This window comes from Malaclemys terrapin, chromosome 9 (assembly GCF_027887155.1).
Source record: "Malaclemys terrapin pileata isolate rMalTer1 chromosome 9, rMalTer1.hap1, whole genome shotgun sequence".
NCBI classification, from domain to species: Eukaryota; Metazoa; Chordata; order Testudines; family Emydidae; genus Malaclemys; species Malaclemys terrapin.
Window position 1 is genome coordinate 69,825,226 of NC_071513.1, and position 26,278 is coordinate 69,851,503.

At 43.2% G+C, this 26,278-nt stretch overlaps 1 protein-coding gene across 1 annotated transcript in view; it reads right to left on the reverse strand.

Annotated features, from left to right (window-relative positions):
* CUL3 (cullin 3) overlaps nt 1-26,278 on the reverse strand; it is a 102,662-nt gene that overhangs the window by 49,797 nt on the left and 26,587 nt on the right. Inside the window, exon 3 of the mRNA XM_054039468.1 lies at nt 11,322-11,435. Coding sequence (XP_053895443.1) covers nt 11,322-11,435 — 114 coding nt within the window. The remainder of the gene's footprint in view (nt 1-11,321; nt 11,436-26,278) is intronic.

Consider the following 26,278-nt stretch of genomic DNA (forward strand, 5'->3'; position numbering starts at 1 on the left):
TTAAACTGCAGTGTGTCCTTTTCCTTGCCTCCTCCCCCACCCATCCCAGGCTACCTTGGCAATTATCCCCCTAGTTGTGTGATGAATTAATAAAGAATGCATGAATGTGAAGTAACAATGACTTTATTGCCTCTGCAAGCAGGGCTCGAAGTGGGGAGGGGAGGGTGGGGTGGTTGGTTTACAGGGAAGTAGAGTGAACCAGGTTGGGGGGGGGGGGGCGCGGAGGGTTCATCAAGGAGAAACAAACAGAAGTTTCACACTGTAGCCTGTCCAGTCACAAAACTGGTTTTCAAAGCTTCTCTGATGCGCACCGCGCCCTGCTGTGCTCCTCTAACCGCCCTGGTGTCTGGCTGCGCGTAATCAGCGGCCAGGCGATTTGCCTCAACCTCCCACCCCGCCATAAATGTCTCCCCCTTACTCTCACAGATATTGTGGAGCGCAAAGCAAGCAGCAATAACAATGGGGATATTCTTTTCGCTGAGGTCTGAGCGAGTCAGTAAGCTGCGCCAGCGCGCTTTTAAACATCCAAATGCACATTCCACCACCATTCGGCACTTGCTCCGCCTGTAGTTGAACAGGTCCTGACTACTGTCCAGGCTGCCTGTGTACGGCTTCATGAGGCATGGCATTAAGGGATAGGCTGGATCCCCAAGGATCACGATAGGCATTTCAACATCCCCAACGGTTACTTTCTGGTCCGGGAAGAAAGTCCCTTCCTCCAGCTTTCGAAACAGAGCAGAGTGCCTGAAGACGCGAGTATCATGTACCTTTCCCGGCCAACCCACGTTGATGTTGGTGAAACATCCCTTGTGATCCACCAGGGCTTGCAGCAGCATTGAAAAGTACCCCTTGCGGTTTATGTACTCAGTGGCTTGGTGCTCCGGTGCCAACCTAGGGATATGGGTTCCGTCTATGGCCCCACCACAGTTTGGGAATCCCATTGCAGCAAAGCCATCCACTATGGCCTGCACGTTTCCCAGAGTCACTACCCTTGATATCACCAGGTCTTTCATTGCCCTGGCAACTTGGATCACAGCAGCCCCCACAGTAGATTTGCCCACTCCAAATTGATTCCTGACTGACCAGTAGCTGTCTGGCGTTGAAAGCTTCCACAGGGCTATCGCCACTCGCTTCTCAACTGTGAGGGCTGCTCTCATCCTGGTATTCTGGCGCTTCAGGGCAGGGGAAAGCAAGTCACAAAGTTCCATGAAAGTGCCCTTATGCATGCGAAAGTTTCGCAGCCACTGGGAATCGTCCCACACCTGCAGCACGATGCAGTTCCACCAGTCTGTGCTTGTTTCCCGGGCCCAGAATCGGCGTTCCACGGCATGAACCTGCCCCAGTAACACCATGATTTCCACATTGCTGAGGCCTGCGCCTTGTGAGAGGTCTATGTCTATGTCAATTTCCTCATCACTCTCGTCGCCGCGCTGCAATTGCCTCCTCGGCTGGTCTTGGTTTTGCTTTGGCATGTCCTGGCTCTACATATACTCTAGGACAATGCGCGTGGTGTTCATAGTGCTCATAATTGCCACGGTGATCTGAGCGGGCTCCATGATCCCAGTGCTAGCTATGGCGCCTGGTCTGAAAAAAGGCGCGAAACTAATATCTGACGGACCAGGGGAAGGAGGGAGGAAGGGCCGAGTGACGACGTGGCGAACAGGTACAGGGAATTAAAATCAAGAAAGTTGGCTGTGCATCAGGGAGAAACACAAACAACTGTCACACAGAATGCACCCCCCCCCACTCCAAAGATTAAACTCAAAACCCTGGGTTTAGCAGGCCGTTGATTTCACGGAGGGAGTGGGAAGCAAATGAATACAGAACAAATCTATTTTTTACATCTTAAGCTGGCAGACGATGGTGCAGCATGACTGATAGCCCTCGGCATCTTCTGGGTGCTTGGCAGAAATACTGGGCGCTTGGCAGAAAATAGCATACTACGACTGATAGCTATCATCATCGAGACTGCCCAGGTGCCCATGATTGACAGCCACTGCAGTACGACGACGACGGATACCAGTCGTAATATACCATCTTCTACCAAAAGGCAACCTGCACATTAGTTAATTCCACCTTTTCCTGATTATCATTGCTTTGGATGCACTGTTTCAGAAAGAAGTGACCTATGCAGTTAAGTACAAGTATTTACAAACAATAGCCATTAGATTCTCCAAGGGCAGCTCAAGTGGTTACAATATACTAAATAACCTATAATCTCCACAGGCACTTTTAAAAAACAAATTTGTAGTAAAACTGAATTACCAACAGCCAGTGCTATTTCAATGGCTTATATGAAATAAATTGGTATCTTCACTCCAGTTTTTAGTGGAACTGTGTACATTTGATAAAAACCATCACCATAGTTGGCATCCTTCATTTTCTTCACTTAGGTGGCTAACAGATAAGAAACTGATCGATCCAGCTACTTTCACCTGTATGTCTTTAGCTTTCAGCTCACATTAAAACAACTCTAGGAAGGCATTAAACTTACTTGGTAGAAAGGTTCTAATAAATTCAATCCATTACAAAACAATTAAACTGTGCTGTAAACTAGGTAGACTTTTTGTAAGTCATTCTGTAACAAAGCTATGTATATATGGTTTTCAAACATTTTTAGCACCATCCAAGCAAGAATGAACGGTTCTTTATTGGTAAATCCACCATGCTGAGGAGCCCTGAACTGGGGAGGAGGCTATAAAGGAAGGATTGTTCATTGGTATTCAGTTCAGCCAGGCTGCATGTATATTAGTTGCATATCTTTAGATTAGAGGAGTTCTGAAGATTTTTGAAGAGTTTTCAGAGATTTAGCTATAAATTAATTTTAATAGCTATTAACAAACAAGTTGGACACTTACCAGGATCTATTTCACTACTACGGGTGATAAGTGGGAAAATGAGGGAGAATCACAGCTGTTATGTCCTTTTAGGCACAGGGCAAACACCTGGCACTGATCTTGCAAGCACGGAGCACAAGAGCGCCTACCATGGGATACACACCAACACACACTTGAATAAGAACACCCTTTTTAAAAACTTAAAAAAAAAAAAAAGGGGGGCTAATATGGTTTGAGGGGAAAAAAAAAAAAAAAAAGAGTAGACCTGAGCCTTGGAGGCAGACTGGTGGCATAGCATGGTGGTATTGTGCATACCTGATTTTTTGAGAAATAAGGATTCTCAGTTTGTAGCACTGTCCACCTAATCATTCAAAGGGACATTTTAAACCAAAGGAATTTATCATATGTTAAGTTTATGCCTTGATATTCATTCACTAGCAGTTCAAATGCATTTCTGCTGATCAATCATGGGAATCTAAATTCAGCAAAATAATGAACCTACACTTCAAAACCAAGAGCTCAGAAACGCCAAGTTGAAGCAGCTGAACTTGGGACCCACATTGTTAGGTAGTGGTGAACGATACATGTGTGATGGAGGAAAACTTACACATATAAAAAGGATATGAATAAGTGTGATGCATTCACTGAAGCATCAACAATAAGAATGCCAACAATGGGTACTTTGGCTATCCTGAAATGTTTACTAATGATGCAACAAGTGGGTAAATAACTAGAGTGAGCCAGAGCACATGGTATAGGGGATGTCCCTCATTTAGAAAATGTACAAAACATTCTCCTTTTCTTTACGGAACAAAATCATCTCTGCTGAGAGTACCTGCAGATAAACAAGGTACAACAATTTGGCTCCATTTAGATATTGTTTATGACTTTACCTGTGCTTATATGTGGTGATGCGTACAATAAGTTTTGACATAATGAGCACAGTGTAATAATAGATGCCAGTCATATTTACTACTTTTGGTTCTGACTCATTTTAGAGGATAAAATAAGAGCAAATAATAATACCTAGCATTACACAGTACTTAATTGCTTACTCTTTGAAGATACATAAAGTCTCAACATCACTGGGAGATGCTACTGGTTAGTTGATCAAGTCATATAGTTGTGATTAAAACTCGGACATTCCTTCCTCCCAGTCCTATTTTAAATCAATAGGATAAGCTGTATCCACTGTACATTCAAATTAAATAAACAGAAGTGTAAAACTGCAAAGATACGGGAGTGCTAAATTTTTAAGCCAACACTTAAGCCTTATGTTGGATCGTAACATTCATTCCCATGGCAAAGCCCCTCAATCTATAGCAGTGGCTCTCAAACTTTTGTACTGGTGATCCCTTTCACACAGCAAGCCTCTGAGTGTGACCCCCCCTTTATAAATTAAAAAAACCTTTTTAATGTATTTAACACCATTATAAATGCTGGAGGCAAAGCGGGGTTTGGGGTGGAGATTGACAGCTCGCGATCCCCGATGTAATAACCTCGTGATCCCCTGAGGGGTCCCGACCCCCAGTCTGAGAATCCCTGATCTATAGCAAGCCCTTCAAATCCATAGGAAAGAAAGCATCCTGCCCAACACATCAGTTTCCTACCAGATAGGGGTATCTGGGAAAAAAAAAAATGATAGTGGAGGTAAATATAACTTTTTTAAAATGGCCTTTTAATAACAGAAGAGGATCTGAAATTGTAAGTGTACTTAGAAACAGGCTTTAAATAAAGCTCTATGACTTTTGAAAGTTTTATTAAACCAATTCTTTTTACAACATGTTAACAGGTAAGAAAAATTTATTTGTTTTGTTCAATAGTTTCTTGAAGTCTATAACTGTAAAAGTTTATAATTCAGTGAAATAAAATGACAAATGTGTAGTACAACTTTAGTATTTCTGCAGCTATAGGCAAAGAAATTTTCTTCTGATAACATTTCTTTTTATGTAGTTCATTTCTCTCGATTAGGTTCTCACTTTGGTGTAAGGGAAAAAAAGCCTGCTGAAAGAGGCAACTAATTAATCAAATGGAAGCCTCAAGAGAACAGTCGACTACTCTGGAGTATTAAGAGCTGCCAAATACTGCACTGAAGCTTTCCACAAAGTAACCGAATACTGGTTACTTCTAAGCAAGGTTAGTAAGTGGATTTAAACACAGATTGCCAACTTTACTTCTTGAGACATTGTTTAATGCCAATCTATTACTTCTGGGGGAATTCTGTGCCACTGTGCAATGCAGAATTTTGCAGAAATTAATGTTGTGCATGCAGAATTTCCTTCCCCCCACAGAAATGGGCTGCTGTGCTGCTAGCCACCACTAGGGGCTACTGGACCTGGCAGAACCCAGCTCACACAGAGAAGACACTGCTGGGGGGGAGCGAGAGCTAGAGGTTCCTGGCACAGGGCTGCCCGGGGGGGGAAGGGGGGGCAAGTGGGGTAACTTGCCCCAGGCCCCGCAGGGGCACAGCGAGCCCTGGCCTGGTGGCGGTCCGGGTCTTCGACGGCATTTGGGCAGCGGGGGACCCTTCAGTGCTGCCGAAGACGTGGAGCGACTGAAGGGCCCCCGGCCGCCAAAATGCCACCGAAGACCCAGACCACCGCCGGATGAATACAAGCGCTGCAGCTCCCCCGCTTTGCCCCCAGGTTCCCTGAATCCTTTGAGGGAAGGTGAGGGCAGTGTGCAGGAAAATCCATGCAAACCTGGGACTGAGCATCAGGCTGTTTCTCCCTCTGGATCCCTGGGCTCTGGAGGAGGAGGGAGATGGGTGTCTGGGCTTAGGGATCAAGGGGGGTCAAGCTGGGCTCTGGGGGGTGAAGGTACCTCGGCAAGAGGGCGCCACAGCTGGGCTCTGGGGGGAGGGGTTGTGGGTGTCTGGCCCCCTGGCTGCGCGGGGGGGGGGGGAAAGACGACAAAAGGAGGCAGAAGTATGTATTTCAGTATAGACAAACACCAATCATAAATCAGGGCCTCATTGGTCTATGCACAATACAGACTTGTAATAAAGAAACAGTCCCTACTCAAACAAAAAAACCCAACCCTTACAACTGAAGCATGTTATTTCTCAAACACTCATGCACTAGATTTGCAACAGTGAGGATACTAAGGAGAAAGCAGGAAGTGGGGGGGAGGGGGGAGAGACAAGGAAACAGTGAAATGATCATGATTGGCATTACAAGTCATGGGACTTCCAGACACTGAAGATTGGCACCAAATGGACTGAACTGCACAGGGCTATAAACCAGCTTTTCAGTCATGCAAACTGTGGGCTCAATGGACTCCAAAAAACAAAAAGAAAAATGCTTAAGAAAATTGATTAAACAGTACTGTCATTAGAGAAAGGGGAAGCTGCCCTAATGACTGACTGTATGCGGTGTTGTTGTAGCAGTGTCAGTCCCAGGATATTAGAGACAAGGTGGGTGAGGGTAATATCTTTTGCTGGGCCAACTGCAGTTGGTGAGAGAGACAAGCTTTTGAGCTACACAGCTCAGGAGGAGCTGTGTGTAGCTCGAAAACTTCTCTCTCTCTCATCAACAGAAGTTGGTCCAATAAAATATATCACCTCACCCATCTTGTTTTTCTGACTGACTACTTTAAAAAAAAAATCACGCAAATGGGCAGTGAAAAAAAAAAAGTATGGGGGGGAGAATGGCAAGGAAAATGTTGAGGACTGTGTGTGCTTCAAGCTCACCCTACTTTCAACTGACAAAACACTGAAAGGCTGGTGGGCCCTCTACCATTTTTATCCGTCATGTCCTGTGAGAAGGAAGAGGAGTGAATGGCACCAGCAGACACTGCTTTTTTTTTTTTTTCCTAGGGATATAGCTACACTGTTATTGGGACAGCATGTATGGGCATACTTGCGCTAGCTTTCATTGCGCTAGCTTGCTAAAAATAACTGTAGCTGCACCAGCACAGGCTCAGCTAGCCACTCAGCTACAATCCCGCCTGGGGCCCCAGGTACATACATCCAAGCTAGCTTGGGTATGCCTGCGCAAGTTGTAATTGTACCACCTGACTGCTGTGTAGACGTACACTAGAAGACTACAAGTTCATGCATCAGGTGTGTTTATCCTGAGAGTAGGAACATATAGGAGCAATTTTTAAATGGAGGTGATTATGTCCAAATTGATGTTAGTGATTACAACCAAATATTATGGATCAATATAACGTGATCCACACAACTGCTTACAGCACAACAGTAAAATATGTGACATTGATACAAAAGGCTGCCCCCAATAAACTTGGAAAGTTTCAACTGTGTATTCATCAATCTTAAGGCAGAGATCCCTGGCATGGCTAGGACTTGTAACTGCAGAGTAATTCATGCCTGTCACATGCAATTTAAACCAATACCACACTTTGTTGATAACACCAAAATAAGAGGTACACACACAGAGAAAAGTGACCTTGAAGGATTGTCATAGTGGATTCAACCAAAAAGTGTCAGCATTAAAACTTAAAATACTACAACTAGGGAGAGGAGAAAAAAGTACATATACATATTAGGTGTTAGGAGGAAAAAAAGCCATGTCCATCATATTAAACCAGCCTCATTCACCTTGTCTCTTATCTATTGCTTTTCACGTAACCAAATACTCTAGTTGCCACAAGAAAGACCTTACAAGGGGACCCCTACTTTAAGAAACACCATATAATTTGAAAGTTAGGAGAACCACTGGGTTAGCGGATAAGTACACACTCAAACTCAGTCATAAATGCCACTCACTGGTATCCTGATTGGCGCACACAGAGGAATACTTACTCTGCATGAAGACTGAATCACTATATTTTTCCCTGGTGGTTCCTTCACTCCGCAATTAAGGTATACTGACAAGTCTGTATCAGGAAGCTGGATCTTCCTGGGACTACACAAGTTCTGTAAGTAAGGACTTCAATCTCCAGGACTGTTAGTACTGCACTTTTACAAACCCTAAATTTCACCACATTTTATAATGTAAAACCAAAAAGGTATTCGGGTTTCTATACAGTCTTAATATTTCAGCTCACCATGACTTGGAGACTCATGGAGTGTAGGACTTCTGAGTCCCATAGCTCAAAGTTGTTTAACTTTTAGTAGTGTATTGACCAATTAAGACTTTGTTTTAGCTAATTCAAACAAACTATGATCCTCCATCTTTATTTTACTGGATCCATTGGCACTCTTGACATGCTGCAGCACAAGATATCATTTCAGTCTAATGAAACTGAACTGGTTTTGGTAACCAAGGCGCAGAGCACTTTCTTGCTTAATCACCTTGCTGAGCACCTGATTTTTGGTGAACTCGGTACTAATTCAACTTCTTATGCCTACTACTAAGTGTCTCACAGGATTTATTTAAGTTCTACATTCCTTTATATCAAAAGCTGCATTAACTGGTTCTTATATAGAACTCAACACATCTCTATGTTTTCTCAAAATATTGGTCTTATTATTGTTCATTATAAGTAACACTTAATAGATGTAGACCAATCCTTTTTGCTTTCCTGTCCAGTTACTAGTTCTGCCGAATTAGAGTTTATCTCAAAACTGAAGCTTTTTGGTCACTTCTGTTCCAATATATCTGTATATCCATCTATTTATTGTGTTTAGACCCCTAGATTTACATTAATAAAGATGTCTAAAATCCATGTTGCTTTATGGTTAAGATGAAATTTTTATTTCCTGCTTTTATCTGCATACTTATGCTCCGGCTTAGAGGGTGTGGTACTGTGGTTGTTTCACTGTTAGATTACAGCGCTGTCTAGCAGAATGTGCTGGATCTCAGCCTTGAACGCCAGTGTATGTAAGTCACAACCTCTGTCTCACTGCCTAGTCGGTAAAACAACTAATTTAAAGATTTCTTGGGGATCGGTTAATGTTTATATAGCACTAAGTTTTTAAATTACATTCTCTGGAGAAACAAGGGGTTGGTTGACTTGGTCTTTTACTGCTTGTGTTTTTCACCCTTAGACTGTTTAAAGTTTTAACTATAGAATTAAAGGCCTGGTCTACACTTAAAAGTTTTGTCGGCACAGCTATCTCAGTTAGTAGCGTGAAAAATCACACCTATAACTAACATAGCTATGCCAGCAAAAGCCTTATTGCAGATGCAGTTACACCAGCAAAAAAGTCATTTTGTTGTATACCTTATTTCATTTGGGGAACAAGTATAAGCTATGCCAGCAAAAGAATTCTTGCTGCTATAAATTGTGTTTACATCAGGAGTGTTTGCCAGTATAGCTACACCAGCAAACCCTTTGTAGTATAGGCAAGGCCTAAGGCTTCATACGTTGAATATGATCTGACTTTCAGCGACTGATCAGTGTACACACCTACTAGCATCTGTAATCATCCTCAGTATCACTAACTAATTCTAGATACCAGACCTTGATCCAGCCTGCTGGCACTCTCCACTGAAAGATTAATGCGCAGTGTTACCACAATTTTTTTTTAAAAAGTAACTTTTTTCCTGATTAACCTTTAGCAGTTCTGTTTGTTGTGGAAAGCACGTTGTTAAAATGTATAAAAGCCAACTTAAGAAAAATACTATTCAACTTTCCTGTGTTGCCTTGAAATATCTGAACATAGGTAACACAAAATGCAAGCCTTTCTGCCATTTTGGATTTATGCATTGTTACACAGACTTAGTTGCCAGAAGATCACCAAATCATATGAGTATTAATTAGAAACTCTTAGAATAAAAGATCTACTTGAAGGAAAATGCCTGTTAACACACACAGAACTTAATGAATTAATTGTAAAGACTGCAAGATGTGGTCCACATGAAGTACCCATAGCCATAACTTGTATATTTTTCTCAATTCAAGTTCAAAAATATCTTAAAAAACAAAATAATCTTGTGTGCACCACGCTTTTGCATAGATAATTTTATTGAGAAGCTGTAATAGGCTGAAAACAGGTATTTAGAAAGGAAATAATAATGTTGGCATTTGAGACTTATAGAAGATCAGATTTCCTGTTCTGACAAGCTTAAAGATTAATAAATTACCTACAATGGAAGAAGATGGAATGAGAGAATTCAATGAAAGATTTTAAACTTGACTGTTCCCCTCCTTTAACTTAAGTCCTATTTTCAGTCATCTAAATTAAAAATTAGTACGTACTAAGGAACATAGCAATTGCCATACCAATCAGAGATCCATCTAGTGGTCCAATACTGTCTCCTGACAGTGGCCAACACCACATCCTTTTATTCTCTTAAGTAATGTGGTAGTAAAGAACAACACTGTCATTTTGCAACCTTATCTGTTTTTGGTTCTGGAATATGAATTGTGGTTTGAGAGCATACAAGAGTCCATTCTATCAACTCCTCACCAGAGACTAAATTCCCTTCTGAGAGCTCAAACTCCATAGTGGCTAACTTAAAACACACTAGAACCCTAGTGCTCCAGATCCTAAATTCTAAGGACTCCACCATCCAAGCTGAAAGAAGACATCTATTAGCTACCAGGCAATGAAGGATCTTCATGTTCTTTCTGAATTACAACCATCCAATTGAAGGCAACATGTTCACACATGCATCATGAACGATTCTGCTCCCACTAAGTCCCTAGCAAAAATAATAATCTGGAGCCACGTAAATCCAGAACAAGACCTGTACATAATTTTGCTTAATATCTATCTATTTTCCTCAAATACAGCTAGCACAGAGTTTCAAGGAGATTCCACTACACTGTAAGTTTGATGGGAGAATCACCATCTGGTTTTCAGTTTCAGGATAACAAGAACATTAGACAAAAGAGAAATTCAAATTAGGGTCATTTTTTGTCTTCCTGTAATTCTACAGCACCCTGATTATATTATCTTTAAGATTTGCTGAGCATTTATACAGTATGTTTGGAAGTCTCCAAGCCAAATTTAGAGGTGATAACAGAGGTGTCCTAATCTAGGACTTCAGAGTGGAACCTCATTGCCAGATTTCTGAGAGGTGTAAAATTGCAATCTGTAAATTGGGTTCTCACTCACCAAAGGATAAATAGCAGACTATGCTGAACGTGTAAACGTAAATATCATGAGGCAGTTTAAGACTACTATATTAGACTTGCCCAAGTCTGAGAAAAGTGAAAGCTCCTTTAATTGGAAGAGAGAAACAATTCAGAACCAACTGCCCAAATGAAAACAAAATAAACTATGTATTCTGAATCAATTACCCTTATCTTTTTGCTTGGCTTTTGAAAGCCTTTTCCATCCCTGAAGCACAAGTGACAGCAAGAAACAAAGAACTGAACAACACTTTCAATAACCTCTGCTCTGTCTACCAAATAATGTGAAGATGAAACAAAATGATCAGTTTACCATTTTCTTGTTCATTTAGGCTTTTTAGTAGTTTATCTTTGAGATAAACTATTTCTCTTGGAAAGCAGATTACTGTGCATACCTTACTGCTCCCCCTCCTGCCATGGTGGTCTAAAAGGAAAGCAGCTTACATTTCTGAAGACCAGGCTGTAAATGATGAAAAGTGGAATACCACTATTACCCACCATGTACATGAGAATGTCTCTAATCATCACCATTGCTGTCTGATGATCATTCCACGCTTGGTTTAGTGTCTGAAGAAAGTTGTTATTCAATGAATTTAACACATCTTCTCGCACCTGTAACGAAACAGGAAAATAATGACATACTACCAAATTAGTTTTGACACTAGAAAGTTCTGCTTCAAGTCTGAAGCCAGCTACTACATATGTATTTGCTGTGCTACTCTCTCAAGAACGCCAGCTACTAGGGGCTTAATTTTCGTAAGTGCTGCCCACCAACAGCTCCTATTCAAAGCAGGTGCTCAACATCTGGGGGCGCCAGGGAAGGGGGGAAAGAAACAGGCCAAAGCTTACTGACCATTATCTACTTCGAAAGTGAGGTCTGAATTATTAAAATATGAATAAAGCACATAACTTTTACAAATATTAGTATTGTTATTTAGCTTGCCTAATATGCAGTGTCAAAACTAAGTGAATATTCCTGGAGATTTAAAGTCATTTTGTCCTGATGACATCCACTGCATGTACTTTAAAGTTAAAGCAGGTTTCATTTATGAAAAAGATTCACCTTTAATACAAACAAAAAGCATACACATATGTACATTTTGGAACAATCATACAAATATTAAACAAACAGCAGGAAAAGAAAGGTTTACTTACCACAGATACAAAGGCAAGGATTGTTACTAGCTAATATACAACATTCTATATTTGTTCTCCAAGAGTATTAGCTGCATATAGCTGGTACAGTCCCTTTGTAAGTAAGGGGCAAATCAAAATAAAAACAAGATTTCTATGACAGAAATGAATATTATGACTCCCTCTGCACAGCAGCTCAAAACAATGAATATCACTGTAAAGTGTTACAATCAGAAGTGAGTTAAGGTGGGCCATTGGACATGGCAAAGTTTAAAAAGAAAGGGATGGTATGAAGAATTGGCAGCAAAGAAGAGTTTTTAAAAGCATTCGTATAGTAAGACAGATTCCTCCAGATTGTAGCGGTGCAGTCTCTAACAACAGAACTCCAGCAGAGAGAAAGGACTAGGGAGGGGCAGGCAGTAACTGGTAGTAAGGAGGTTAAGAATGACATATTTTATGAACAAATTCCCAACCTATGATATTAATTTATTGTTAACCATTAATGCTGTTTGTCTACTGTTGCATTCAGCTTACCCAATGAAACCAATTCTCATGAGCTACCACCATGTTGCAATGTTTGGGTGTTTAAATCATAATTAATTATTGAAATGTTACTAATGACTGAGTTTATTTATAAAATTTTGTAAAACATTTTTGGGGGGGATAAAGTTTGTTGTGCCATAATCCTCTTCTCTCCTTTTCCAGGTCTTGCATACACTTTCTGCCCTTTACCTCATATGGTCAGTCAGAAATCTTCCCCCACCATTTAGGAGGAAAGCCAACAAGAGTTGGGGAAGCTCTAGAACACCTTAACCATTAACTAGGAATTAACTCCATCCCTAGAATCTATACACAGCTGCAGGCAGAAATCATGAGAAAAGCTAAAACATAAAAAGGAAGAGTGATGTTTAAAATATAGTCAAAGCAAAGTGTTACGGAAAAATAGATGCTGGTTTAAAAAAAAAAAAGAGGGCCGCTAGAATTCCAACTTTAAGTGTACGAAGTGGATAATTCAGTGCATGTTATAAAACAATCTAGGCATTTCTTATAACACTTTATAACCACCATGGTGTGTAAACAATAGCAACACTTTGTTAGAAAGTAAATATAATGAAGAATAGGATGTCTATGCCTATTTACAGAAAGAGGCTCAGCCTGTGGATTGGGAAGCAGAAGAGACAAACATTGTTAAAAAGTGACAGTTTTCTATTTGTAAATTTTATACACGTGTTTAGGAAGTGGTGATGGATGAATTTTCTTAAATCATAGTTTGATACTTCTAGAGGGCTGCAGCTCCAGGGTCTGTTAGCTTGACACTGACTACCTGAACATTTGTAACATATGGTTGGATTTTCTGATTATACAGAAGTAGCTAGGTCTGGGCCAGTGAGAAAGGGGATGAATTTTGTTTGGTTTCAAGTCTCTGTATTCACAAGGGCAGTGTGAATGATTCAATTGCTGAAAATTTCATATAGTGTCTAACTGAGGTTATTTAGAGCTTGGTACCTTGTTAAAGGGACAGTTTGAAGGCTCTTGTACTCTAGTTTTAGCAGTCTCATTTAAAGCTTTTGCCTTTTCCAAATTATCAATCTCTTGCTTTTAGCAGTCGCGAGATAGATACACAATGTGCTGCCAGTCACTGTACAGCAGGACTCCCCTTGAATTTATCATCCCTTACACTGTAAGTGAAGTTATTGGAACAAAACAACATTAGATGGCTTTGTTTTTCTCAATTTTACAGTCCCATAACATTTATCTCCACATGGGTCTGTTTTAACATTCTCTGTCATCTAGAAGCCCCAGGGTGCCTGTCAGCTCCTGGTCTAACTGCCTAGACAAAGTAGAATGCATTAATCCATACAATACCCTTTACAACTGAGACAGAAGTTACTACATAGCATCTTTAACTCTATGTTGAGTTCCATCTTGGATGCATATACATCAATGACGCCCAACATGTAAACCATTCCCACTTGGCACCATAATAATATGGAATAGTTAAACACTATATGCTCTTTCTGACAGAACAGATTATAATTAACCAATATCACCCAAAAGTTAGCTGTTTGTAGATGACAGTAAATTAGCAGATGTAAGAAATATAGATATGTACAGCCCTCTATATTTCTCACATACCAGAATTTACTTTAACCAGTGTTTGGAATGTTTTCAAAGATGCTGAGGCATTATGCTGAATGTTTTTAAAACAGGTAGACGCACTTAGGATGCCTGCTTCTTTGCACTCCCTTTCCCACAAATATTTCTTTGCTGTTTCCTCATGTAAGAGGCATATTAAGCCTACCACAGTTTGCATAAAAAGAAGTATTTGTGGTCACTAGGGGTGTCTTCACTGCAGTTAGTGAGGGCTACAGCCCAGACGTTGCCCCTAACCCCATTGCATCTTCCAAGAAAAACCTCTAACCAGAGCTATGAGGGTGCTTCAAGCCTGAGCTAGCAGGCACAGCTGAGAGAACAGGCTCAAGATTAGGGTTTTGCTTCAGCCCAAGTTAGCAGCCCATCTACTTCGTGGTGAGAATGCCAGCTAATCAAGCTTGGATGCTGTTAGCCCTTCAAAAACATATCCCACAATTCCACCTGGGCTCTACTTTGTATATTTAACTCCTCCATTCTTCTGCACTGGAAGCCACTGGCTCAGCATTTAACCCACACATTCCCTGGGTCCACTTGAGCTGCATTCCACAGCACTTGAACAGAGTGCTGTCCAAGAAATCCTCCTCACTAGGGTGACCAGATGAGAAGAAGAAAATATTGGGACACATGGGGGGGGGGGGGGTTAGAAGAGAGCAAAAAAAAAAAAACGGAATACCGTGAAATATCAGGACGTCTGGTCACCCTACTCCTCATGGGCTGCTAGGTGGCCAGAAGCTGACACCAGCCTTTTTGTAAATCTGTGGTGTGACATCATTAAGACCCATACGCTAAGGATGAATTCAAAAAAATGGCCCAGTTTAATGCATCGTTAAGAACCAAGGATATCTTGCTAGAAATCCAGCCCAGTTTAGGGGCTAGTACAGTACCATTGTACACAGAGCCACATAGCTCTGACTTGGATAGGGCTTTGCAGTATGGATGGTTCATGCGAGACTAGCCTGGGCTAACTCTGATAAGATGACAAACCCTAGCTAGCCTTGTTCACATTTCACAACACAATAAAACACTTTGGAGTTATAAACTAATCTGCATAAAATATAATAGGTAACTGTGTTAAAGGGTCGCTGAAGCCTTGCAATCAGTGACACAGTTCAGTCACTGAACTTCTCTTCAGACTTTGGGACAAACTGAACAAACTAGCAAAGAACCATTTGAAGGTTTTCTATGTGTGAGTTATCAATAGAACTATACATTTATTTAAATTGTTTCAGTGTATGCATTTAAGAATAAGTTAGATAGCCTCTATATTCACAAAGATGAAAGCTTGCACACGATTTGTTTTAGACTTTGATTTAGACTAGAGTTGTTGATTAATCGTAGTTAACTCACATGATTAACTCAAAAAATTAATTGTGATTAAATCGCACTGTTAAACAATGGAATACCAATTGAAATTTATTAAATATTTTTGGATGTTTTTCTACATTTTCAAATATATTGATTTCTATTACAACACAGAATACAAAGTGTACAGTGATCACTTTATTTTTATTAAATATTTGCATTGTAAACATAAAACAAAATAAATAGTATTTTTCTATTCACCTCATACAAGTACTGTAGTGCAATCTCTTTATCGTGAAAGTGTAACTTTCAAATGTAGATTTTTTTTTGTGACATAACTGCACTCAAAAACAAAACAATGTAAAACTTTAGAGCCTACAAGTCCACTCAGTCCTACTTCTTGTTCAGCCAAACAAGTTTGTTTAAATTCACGGAAGATACTGCTGCCTGCTTATTTACAACGTCACCTGAAAGTGAGAACAGGCATTCGCATGGCACTTTTGTAGCCGGCGTTGCAAGGTATTTACGTGCCATATATGCTTTGGTACCACCACTCCAGACGACATGATTTCATGCTGATAATGCTCATTAAAAAATAATGCATTAATTAAATTTGTGACTGAACTCCTTGGGGGAGAACTGTATGCCGCCTTTTCTGCGATATATTTCATGTTATAGCAGTCACATGTTTGTTTTAAGAACACTTTCACAGCAGATTTGACAAAATGAAAAGAAGGGACCAATCTGAGATTTCTAAAAAATAGCTACAGCACTTGATCCAAGGTTTAATAATCTGGAGTGACGGCCAAAATATGAGAGGGACAAGGTATGGAGCATGCTTTCAGAAGTCTCAAAAGAGCAACACTCCACTGCGGAAACTATAAAACCCAAACCACCAAAAATGAAAATCAACCTTCTACTGGTGGCATCTGACTCAGATGATTAAAATGAACATGCGTCGGTCCATTCTGCTTTGGATCGTTATCGAGCAGAACCCGTCATCAGCATGGACGCATGTCCTCTGGAATGGTGCTTGAAGCATGAAAGGACATATGAATCTTTAGTGCATCTGGCATGTAAATATCTTCAACACAGGCTACAAAGGTGCCATGTGAATGTCTGTTCTCACTTCCAGGTGACATTTAAACAAGAAGCAGGCAGCTTTATCTCCTGCAAATAGTAACCAAACTTGTTTGTCTGAGCAATTGGCTGAACAAGAAGTAGGACTGAGTGGACTTGTAGGCTCTAAAGTTTTACACTGTTTTGTTTTTGAGTGCAGTTTTTTTTGGTACATAATTCTACATTTGTAAGTTCAACTTTCATGATAAAGAGATTGCACTACAGTACTTGTATTAGGTGAATTGAAAAATAAAATTTCTTTTGTTTTTCACAGTGCACATATTTGTAATAAAAAATATCAAGTGAGCATTGTATACTTTGTATTCTGTGTTGTAAGTGAAATCAATATATTTGAAAATGTAGAATACATCAAAAATATTTAAATAAATGGTATTCTATTATTGTTTAACAGCTCGATTAATGGCGATTATGTTTTTTAATCGTTTGACAGCCCTAATTTAGAGAGCTCTTGGCTTTTAAAGAAATTTAACTTTTTTTTTTTGAAAACTCTAATAGCGTTTTTCTTATTTAAATTTTCTCCTTGCATAGCTGTACTTTTAACTAACATTGTTAAATAGGCTGTGCAGTAGATTTACAGTATAACATTTTTCCTTTGAGATCTGGTAAAGCACAAACAGTTCAGCCATGTAATTCCCTAAACTACACCACTTGGCCCAGCTAGCCAGATCCATCTTCTGTAAGCAGGAAAATAAATTATAAAATACGACTCCCACTTCAGGAAGGTACTTAAGTATGTTTAAGTACCTCCTGAGCTGGGGACTTAATCTGCTTTTTAGCTAAAATTCTAGTTAACAGCTTTTATTGCAGAAGTTTTCCATTCATTATAAAATGGTATTAATAAAGTAAAAGAGTTTATACATTTGTGACATTAGATACTCTTTATTCAGCTGTAGCTTCAAATAAGGTATTACAGTGTAATTTTATGTTTTCTACCAGGAATATTTGCTCCCCACCAAGTGCCCCTTTTATAGAGGAAAGAAACGCATGATACTGAGTGACATTTGCTTTCTGGCAAAAATTTTTTTACATTTTTTAAAAATATGCACAACTCAGATTACTGTAAAATGTAATTATAAATATCTTAAACACACACACACACACACACACACACACACACACACACAGTATGCCAATTACCCATGAGGGAAAATACTTTCTGGTATGCTATTTTAGTGTCAGTTTGGATTATCTACCAGGTTTTTTTTTTAAAAAAAAAAAACCTCTCTCCTCTAACATTTTAACTTTTCATTATTTTTAACTGTAGTTTTTCCTTTTTTCTAGCCATGGTATTGCTTATCAGCAAATGGTTCTGGGGCTCTAGGCCTGCTGGCTTTTGTTATATTTAGGGTGAGATTTTTGTCCAGGCATAGCTGTGTCGTAAAGGGAGCAAAGGGACAACACTATCTGGAATGTGTGGGACCAAGCCATGGAAGGGTAAAGCCCTGAGGTGAAGCTAGGAGATAAACCCAGGCCAAGAAAACAGATACAAATCAAGTGCAAGGTGCCAGATACAGATGGCATAGGACCAGCAATGATGTCACCAAAAAATGGTTACTTGCCTTTCGTAACTGTTGTTCTTCGAGATATGTTGCACATGTCCATTCCACTCTTGGTGTGTGCGCACCCCACACACAGATGCTGGAATTTTTTCCCTCAGCAGGACCTCTTTGGGCAGCTCGAGCACCTTATGCCGCCGCGCACCACTGGCACAAGGATAAATGGCTCAGTCAACCTGGAGCCCCCTCAGGTCCTTCTTTCTGGAAACTCCAATATAAAGAGGTAGGAGGGTGGGTCATGGAATGGACACATGCAACTCATCTCAAAAAACAACAGTTACAAAAGTTTAGTAACTGTATTTTCTTCTTTGAATGATTGCACATGCACATTTGACTCTTGGTGACTCCCAAGCACTGGGATCGGAGTTCACATACACACACACTGTAGTAGAACCAAATTTGGCATGGTCTCTAGAGTACTAGATGATTGCATAATGGGAAGAGAAAGTATGCACTGGTGACCAAGTTCCTGCTATACACATGTCCAGGATAGGGAATCTGCGCTAGGAATGTCGCTGAGGAATGCCTGCGATCTTGTAGAGTGAGCAGCCAACTTGCATTGTGGTCAAATGCTTGCTAGATCATAACAAGCGCAGATACAAGAAGATATTCAAGATGAAATTCTCTGTTGGAAAGACCTTTCTTTCTGTCCACTATAGCCACAAAACAGTTTGGTCCTGTCTATGTAGAATGCCAGTGCTCATCTAACCTCTAATGTGTGTAACCGTAAGCCGTTGCTCATCCCTATTTGCATGTGGCTTGGGGTAAAATACAGGTAAGTACATGGATTGATGTGAAAATTTGCAACTCCCTTAGAGAGGAAACTCAGATGAGGGCATAAGTACACCTTATCTTTAAAGAAGACTGTACAGTGGATCGGATGCAAGAGCACACAGTTCAGAGGCTCTTCTGGCAGAAGTGAAAGGTACAGTAAACAGAATTTTGCCAAAGGCTCAAATGGTGGTCTCGTAAGTCTAGACAAAGCCAAGTTCAAGTCCTAAGGGGAAACAGGCTCCCTTAATTGAGGGCCCAATCTTTCCAGGCTTTAAGGAATTAAATTTTTCTAATGATATGACAAACATAAGTTATCCACATGGAAAGCTGATACTGCTGCCAGGTGATCCTTGATAGAGAAAATGATAGTGAACCTTGATAGAGAAAATTGCTAAACCTTGTTTCAGGTACAGCAAAAAGTTGAGTATATGCTGGATGGACACATGCATTGGTGAGACTCCGGTTTGACAATCCCAGATAGAGAACTCTTCCTGGCGGACAGCTTTCTGCTACTTAGTAAGACCTGGCAAACTTGCTCCAAGCAAGCTTCCTCTCTGGGATTTAACCCTGGAATTTCCAGGTCATTAAATTAAGGGACTGCCAGTTTAGGTGGAGCAGCTAACTGTGGTCCTGAGAGATCAAATCCGGGTGCAACTGAAGTAAGACTGGAATTGCCACTGAGAGGACTAGTAGGGTAGAAAACAAGTGTTGTCGGCACCACACTGGGGTGTGGTCCCACTTGATCTTTAGAAGCACTCTGTGTAGGAGTGGGATTGGGGGGAAACCATAGTAAAGCTCTTCAGAAGCCAGGAAGGCTTCTGAAGGCTTCTGTGATGGATCCCAGTCTGAAGCATTGCAGGGAACAGAACTGATGAAATTTTCTGTTGTACTTGTTCACAAATAAGTCTATTTAGGGAGTCCCCCACTGCTGGAAAATGCATCTGGCTACATCTGTGCAAAGAGACCACTTGTGGTGATTGGAAAAGGACCCATTCAGATGGTCTGATGGCTCATTCTCCATCCCTGGCAGGTAAGAGGCCTTGAGGTTGATTGAACAGGCTATGCACAATTTCCACAGGAATTCCTGACAAAGGAGGGATAAGAGAGCCCCTCTCTGCCTGTTCAAGTAAAACATTGCTGCACTGTTGTCTAAGAATGAACAAATTTCTCCCACTGATATGAGGTAGGAAAGTCTAACAGGCAAGACAAATCACTCTGAGGTTGATGTGAAGAGTGAGTTCCCTTGAGGACCAAAACCCTGAGTTCAGAGGGGCCCCAGGTGATCTCCCCACCCTAGAGGTGATGCAGAGTCATCAACGGTTGAGGGCTGAGGAATGGAATGCCCACACAGACTTTGACAGGCTCTAACTACCAATTCACCTAAATTAGAACCCACAAAGGTACCATGAGCACAGGGCCCTGATGAAGGCAGCCTGGTGAGTACCCTGAGGCCAGCTACATCTGGATGGGTCTGATGTGCAGCCTCACACGTTGTACTATATGTGCGTACAAGGCCATGTGCCCTAGGAGCCTCATACACTTTTGGGCTGTTGTGACTGAATGAATCTTGAGGTCTGTCATGAGAGATTAAATAGATTGGAATTTTGACTTAAATAGACTGGAATGCTCTGGTCTGGGTAGAGTCCAATACAGCCCCTATAAACTCCATCTTATATACCAGGCAAAGGATAGACTTGTCTGCACTGATCAGAAGGCCTAAGGCCTTGAAGGCTGACTACATGAGTTGAATGCTGGATATAACCTGAGCTTTGGACCAGTCATTGAGTAGCCAGTCATCTAGGTAACGGTAGACCGTGTGCTGCTTATCTACTGAGGAATGCTACTACCATAGCCATAGATTTTGCAACACCTGAGGAGCTGCAGACAGGCTGAACGGAAGCTCCGTGAACCAGTAAGACAAGAGCATCACTAAGAATCTGGGGAACTTTCTGTGCCCTTCATATATTAACACACAAAAGTAGGCATCTCTTAAATTGAGGGCAGCATACTAATTTCCAAGATCCAGAGAGGGAATAATGGACACCACGGTGACCAGGCAAAACTTTATCTTTTTGAGATAGATGTTGAGCTGACATAGGCCTAAAATAGATCTGCGGTATCCCTTCACTTTCAGGTTAGACAATAATGGGAGTAGAAACCCTTGCCTCTTAAATTCTGTGGAACCTCCTCAATGGCTCCCACCTGAAAGAGATTAAACCTCCTGGACCAGAAGTTCTTTGTGAGAGGGGTCTCTCAAGAGGGACTAGAAGGGCTGGTGAGAAAGAAGAGTAGAAATAAACTGGAGGGTGTACCCCACTTCTACGGTGCTCAACACACAGCAGTCCGTGGTGATACGGGACCAAATACTTAGAAAATGGGAAAGGCAGTTTGCAAAACAAAGGAAAAACAGGGTCTGGAATCACTGGTATGACCAGAAACGGCGAGTTATATGGGCCCCTTGGTGCCAGGGCTCCAGCAAATTCAGGACCCGGGGGCCCAGCTCCACCAATATTCGGGGCCAGGTGGCTCCACCAATGTTCAGGGCCAGGTCTCTTCTCCTGCCCCACTTGCCACCCCGCACGCCTCCCCCGGAGCTTCCCCCGGCTCCGCCACTCCCACCCCCATCCCCACCCCGGCACTCAGAGGGGAGGCGAGGGGCCTTCCTGGACCTGAGAAGGGCCCGGCCCCTAGGAGCACGTGCAGTGACGGTGCCAGGTGAGTGTGCTGCTAGTGGAGGAAAGGGGGCCCCTCCCCTGGAGCTCTTTGCTGCCAGTGGGGAGAGGGCTGGGTGGACTGTGGAATCCTCCTCTCTGGCCCCAGCCCCAGGGTAGCTTGCCTGAACCCCAAACTCTTCATCCCCAGCCTCACATCCCCAGCCAGAGCCCTCACCCCCCGGCACCCCAACCCTATGCCCCAGCTCCCTCCTGCACCATGAACCCCTCATCCCTGGCCCCACCCCGCAGCCCTTATCCCTCCACACTCCAACCCTCTGCCCTAGCCCCTCTCACACCCCAAACCCCTCATCCCCAGCCTGAGCCCTCACCCCCCCCCCCCGCACCCCAACCCTCTGCCCCAGCGCTGAGCTCCCTCCCATACTCCAAACCCCTTGGCCCCACCCCATTAATTTTGAGTCTTTTAATGCATGGAGCTTAGCATCAGTCTACCCTGAAAAGAGGGAGAATCCTTCAAAGGGCAAGTCCTGCACAGTCTGCTGGACCTCCAGGACTGCAACAGGAGCTCCTCCACATGGTCAATCCTGAAACCATGGACCTGGCAGCCAAGTAAGCCACATCCAGAGCAGCTTGCAGCAAGGATCTTGCCACCAATTTTCCCTTATCCATTAGTGAGGAGAACTCCTGTCTAGCATCTTCTGGGAGCAGGTCTTTAAATTTTAGCATGGAGTCCCATACATTAACGTCATACCTGCTCAACAGTGCATGCTGGTTTGCAATCCTGAGCTGCATCCCCACAGTAGAATAAACTTTCCTACCAAACAGGTTTATCTTTTTTTAATCTTTTGATTTTGGGGTTGCACCCTGATGTCCCTGCCTTTTCCTGTCTTTAGCAACAGATACTCCCAGTGACACACACACACCCCGGGGGGAGGGGGAGGAGGGAACAGGAATACAGGAACTCAACCTTGGGCGGGCACATAAAACTTGTGCTCAGCCCTTTTTGAAGTGGGGAGAAAGAATGCAGAGGTCTGCCACAGACCCTTAACTGTCTCACTGAGAGGAAGAGCCATTCTGGAAGGACCTGCAGTCGCAAAAATACTGACCAGGCAGTGAGAGGATACTTTTCCTTCCTACACCTGTATACCCAGATTTAAAGCAACTCTCTTCAACAATTCTTGGTGTGCCTTATAGTCATCTGGGAGAAGATGACATGACCCCTCCTGAAACTGCCTCATCAGGGGAAGAGAAGCCCAGCACTGGCTGCAGATGCTCCTCCATTTCCTGATCTGCGGGGTCCTGTTGAGCTGGTTCTTGCTGTCTGGTACTGGACTCTGTACCAGAGTCAAGAATGGGTGCTTCCTGGTGAGTAGGTGCCATGCATGGGCCTTTCCAATGCCACCGGATAGAAGTGCCCGGAATTTGATCTGGAAACAGGGGGAAAGACCCACGGATTTCAAAAAAAAAAAAAAAAAGACACTGGACAGGTATAGGGCCCCATTGATCTCCTGACCACCCAACTCTATGGTACTCCCGTGACAGGATCCATGAAAGGATGGAAACATCTGGAGGAGGGGTAGAGAGTGTGGCTCCGAAGCTAGGAAACGTTGCACCTGACCTCCGATTCAGAATAAGACAACTCTCCTTCCGCTGACCATGGAGGCCCCGTTCCAGACGATCCGTGCCGGCGATCGGTGCCAATGTTGAGAGGTTCACAGAAAAGTGAGCATCGCGGGTTTTCCCTTTGATGGTACTGAAGGACAAGTCAGGGGTACATGAAGCTGGCATGATACCAAGTGCTGTAGCAGTCCTGCTGGTTCTCCTGCATTCGCCAAAACTGACAGCATCAACTCTTGTATTGCCGGCAGTACTGGCACCGAAAGAGAGGTCTCTGGCAGCCGCAAATGCCTCTGTTATGATCGATTCCAAAACAAAGTTGATACAATGCAGTGCCAGAGATGTGGAAGGTGCTTCCTCTGGCTCTGGACTTAACAGAATGTACCTAAGCTGCTCAACAGTGCCATTTTCAGCGGTTCTGAAGCAGAGGAGTTCTTATACTCAGATCACACTCCACTTATCCCCATGCCTAGCAGACTTCAGTGCAGGGGATCTTCCCCTTTCAGCAGTCTGCTTCTAATGCCTCTTCTCAGGCACTGGGGATGGCGAAACGGTTGTTGGGACTCAGGCACAGTAGAAGGTGCACTCCTTACTGACGCTGAGGCACTTGGTGCCAAGTTTTACCAACTTGGCTCAGATGGAGGTTTCCATGAGTAGAAAGTTTAGCCTGGCTTCACGATCTTTCTTCGTGCAAGGCTTAAAGTCCCTGCATATTTGGTAATGGTCCCCAATGGGATCTTCCCCAAGGCACTTCAAGCAACTTGAGTCTGGGTCACTCAAGGGCATAGCCCTATGGCAGGAAATGCAGGCCTTGAAGCCTGGTGACCGAGACATCGCTCAGCACCAGGAATCAACCAAAATCATCAGATGGAGTAAAAACCTAACAAAAACAAACACTAAACTATTTACAATAAAATGCAAAAGAACAGCGTCCACTGAGAGTACATGGTCTAGTTCAGGGGTCTCAAACTCAATTTACATTAGGGCCAGTCCTCAAATCCTCCCAGCGGGCCAATAAGGTCACTCATGCCGCCCAGAACCCGCCCCCCAAAACTTCACCCCCCACCTGCCTAAGGCTCTGGGAGGGAGTTTGGGTTGGGGGAGGAGGTCTGGGGTAAAGGATTTGGGTGCAGGCTCTGGGAGTTTGGGTGGTGGAAGAGGGTCTGGAGGGCAGGCTCTGGGGGGAATTCGGAGGCGGGAGGGGGTGTGTGGGAAGGGGTGTAAGCTCTGGGATGGAGTTTGGGGTTGGGAGGGAGTACGTGGGGAGGGGATGGGGGCATAAGCTCTGGGGGGAAGTCGGGGGTGCGGCGCTTACCTGGCGCTCCAAGACGGGGCGAGGCGGGCCAGGGGGCCTCCGCACACTGCTACCTCCAGGCACTGCCTCCATAGCATCCCATTGGCCACAGGGGCGCTCGGGGTGGGGACAGCATGCTGGAGCTGTGCGGGCCACATTGGAGAGGCTCACAGGCCAGGAGTTTGAGACCCCTGGTCTAGATAATACTTAGTCCTACCATGAGTGCAGGGGACTGGATTAGATGACCTCTCAAGGTCCCTTCATGATTCTATGAAGAGCAAGAGCAGTTCAAGGGACCATCACGGTCAATAAGAAGGAACTGAGTGGGCTCAGGGTCAACTGGCCATTTATACTACTAGATTCAGTGGCATGCTGCAGCAGAGGCACTCAAGCCACCCAGATAGTTACCACTGAGGAAAAAATTCCAGCAACTGTATGTGGAGCGAATACACATGTGCAATCACTTGAAGAACAAAGTCATCTATCAATCAATTTAGATTTGATAGACAGTGTGATATCTTACTACTTAAATGCACCATGGTTCAGTAGATATGGCGCTGGACTAGGAGTTAGGACACCTGGTTTCTATTCTCATCTCTACCATTGAACTGCCATGTCATTTTGGACAAGGAACGTCACTTGTTCCATTTCCCTTCCAATTCTTTACCTGTCTTATCTATTTAGAATATAAACTTTTGGGGGCAGAAATGATTTTTAGCTTTCTGTTTATGCAAAACCTAGCTTAAAGAGGCTTCAATCTTGGTTGGCACCTGAAGGTGTAACTATAAACTAAAGTAACTACAAAAAACTAATTTTTAAGCTCATTAACTACACAACACACACAAGAAACTGCAATCAAAAAGTTAGGTGTCCCACTACCTACAACAATTCAGACATGAACCACTGTGAGAGTGGTTTAATACTTTTATCTAGCTGAAGTTAATACACAGTTTTTGTGTTTAATTTTATCCTTCTTAAATTTTATACTTGTTACATTTTAATGTTAGTGCCAGAGCTCAGAAGTGGGGTTGGCACTTGGCAGATGTAATTAAAATCATTAATGTTTGCAACTAAATATACTGCAAAAAATGTATCAGATAGTTTGCCCACCCCTGGACCAGACCTTTTGAGGAAAACGGTATGTAACTTTAAAAAAACAAACAAAAAGCCACTATGACCACCTCCAGCCTGTTGGACCTTTAAATCCGGCCCTCGAGCTCCTGCCAGGGAGCGGGATCGAGGGCTTGCCCCGCTTTGGGCTCCAGCTGGGGAGCAGGGTGGGGGGCTTTCCATGCAGCTCCTGGAAGTAGCAGCATGTCCCCGCTTCAGCTCCTGTGTGTAGGGGCAGCCAGGGGCTCTGCACGCTGCCCCCACCCCAAGCGCCGCCCCCCACAGCTCCCATTGGATGGGAGCTGTCAGGGCGGCGCCTGCCAATGGAGCGGCACGCAGAGCTGCCCGGCGCCACGCCTCTGCATAGGAGCCGGGGGAGGGGGGGAGGGGCGGGGTTGTGCCACTGCTTCCGGTAAAAGCCGCCTGGCATCTGCATCCCTGAGTCCGTACGTTCCCCCCACACACCACGCCCCAGCCCTGATCCCCCTCCCACCTTCCAAACCCTCAGTCCCAGCCTAGAGCACCTGCCTGCACCCCACTCCTTCATCCCTAGCCCCACCCAGAGCCTGCAACCCCAGACGGAGCCCTCACCCTCTCCACATCCCAATCCCCTGCCCCAGACCAGAGCCCCTCTCCCACACCCTGAACTCCTCATTTCTGGCCCTACCTGAGCCCACACCCCGAGCTGGAGCCTGCACCCCA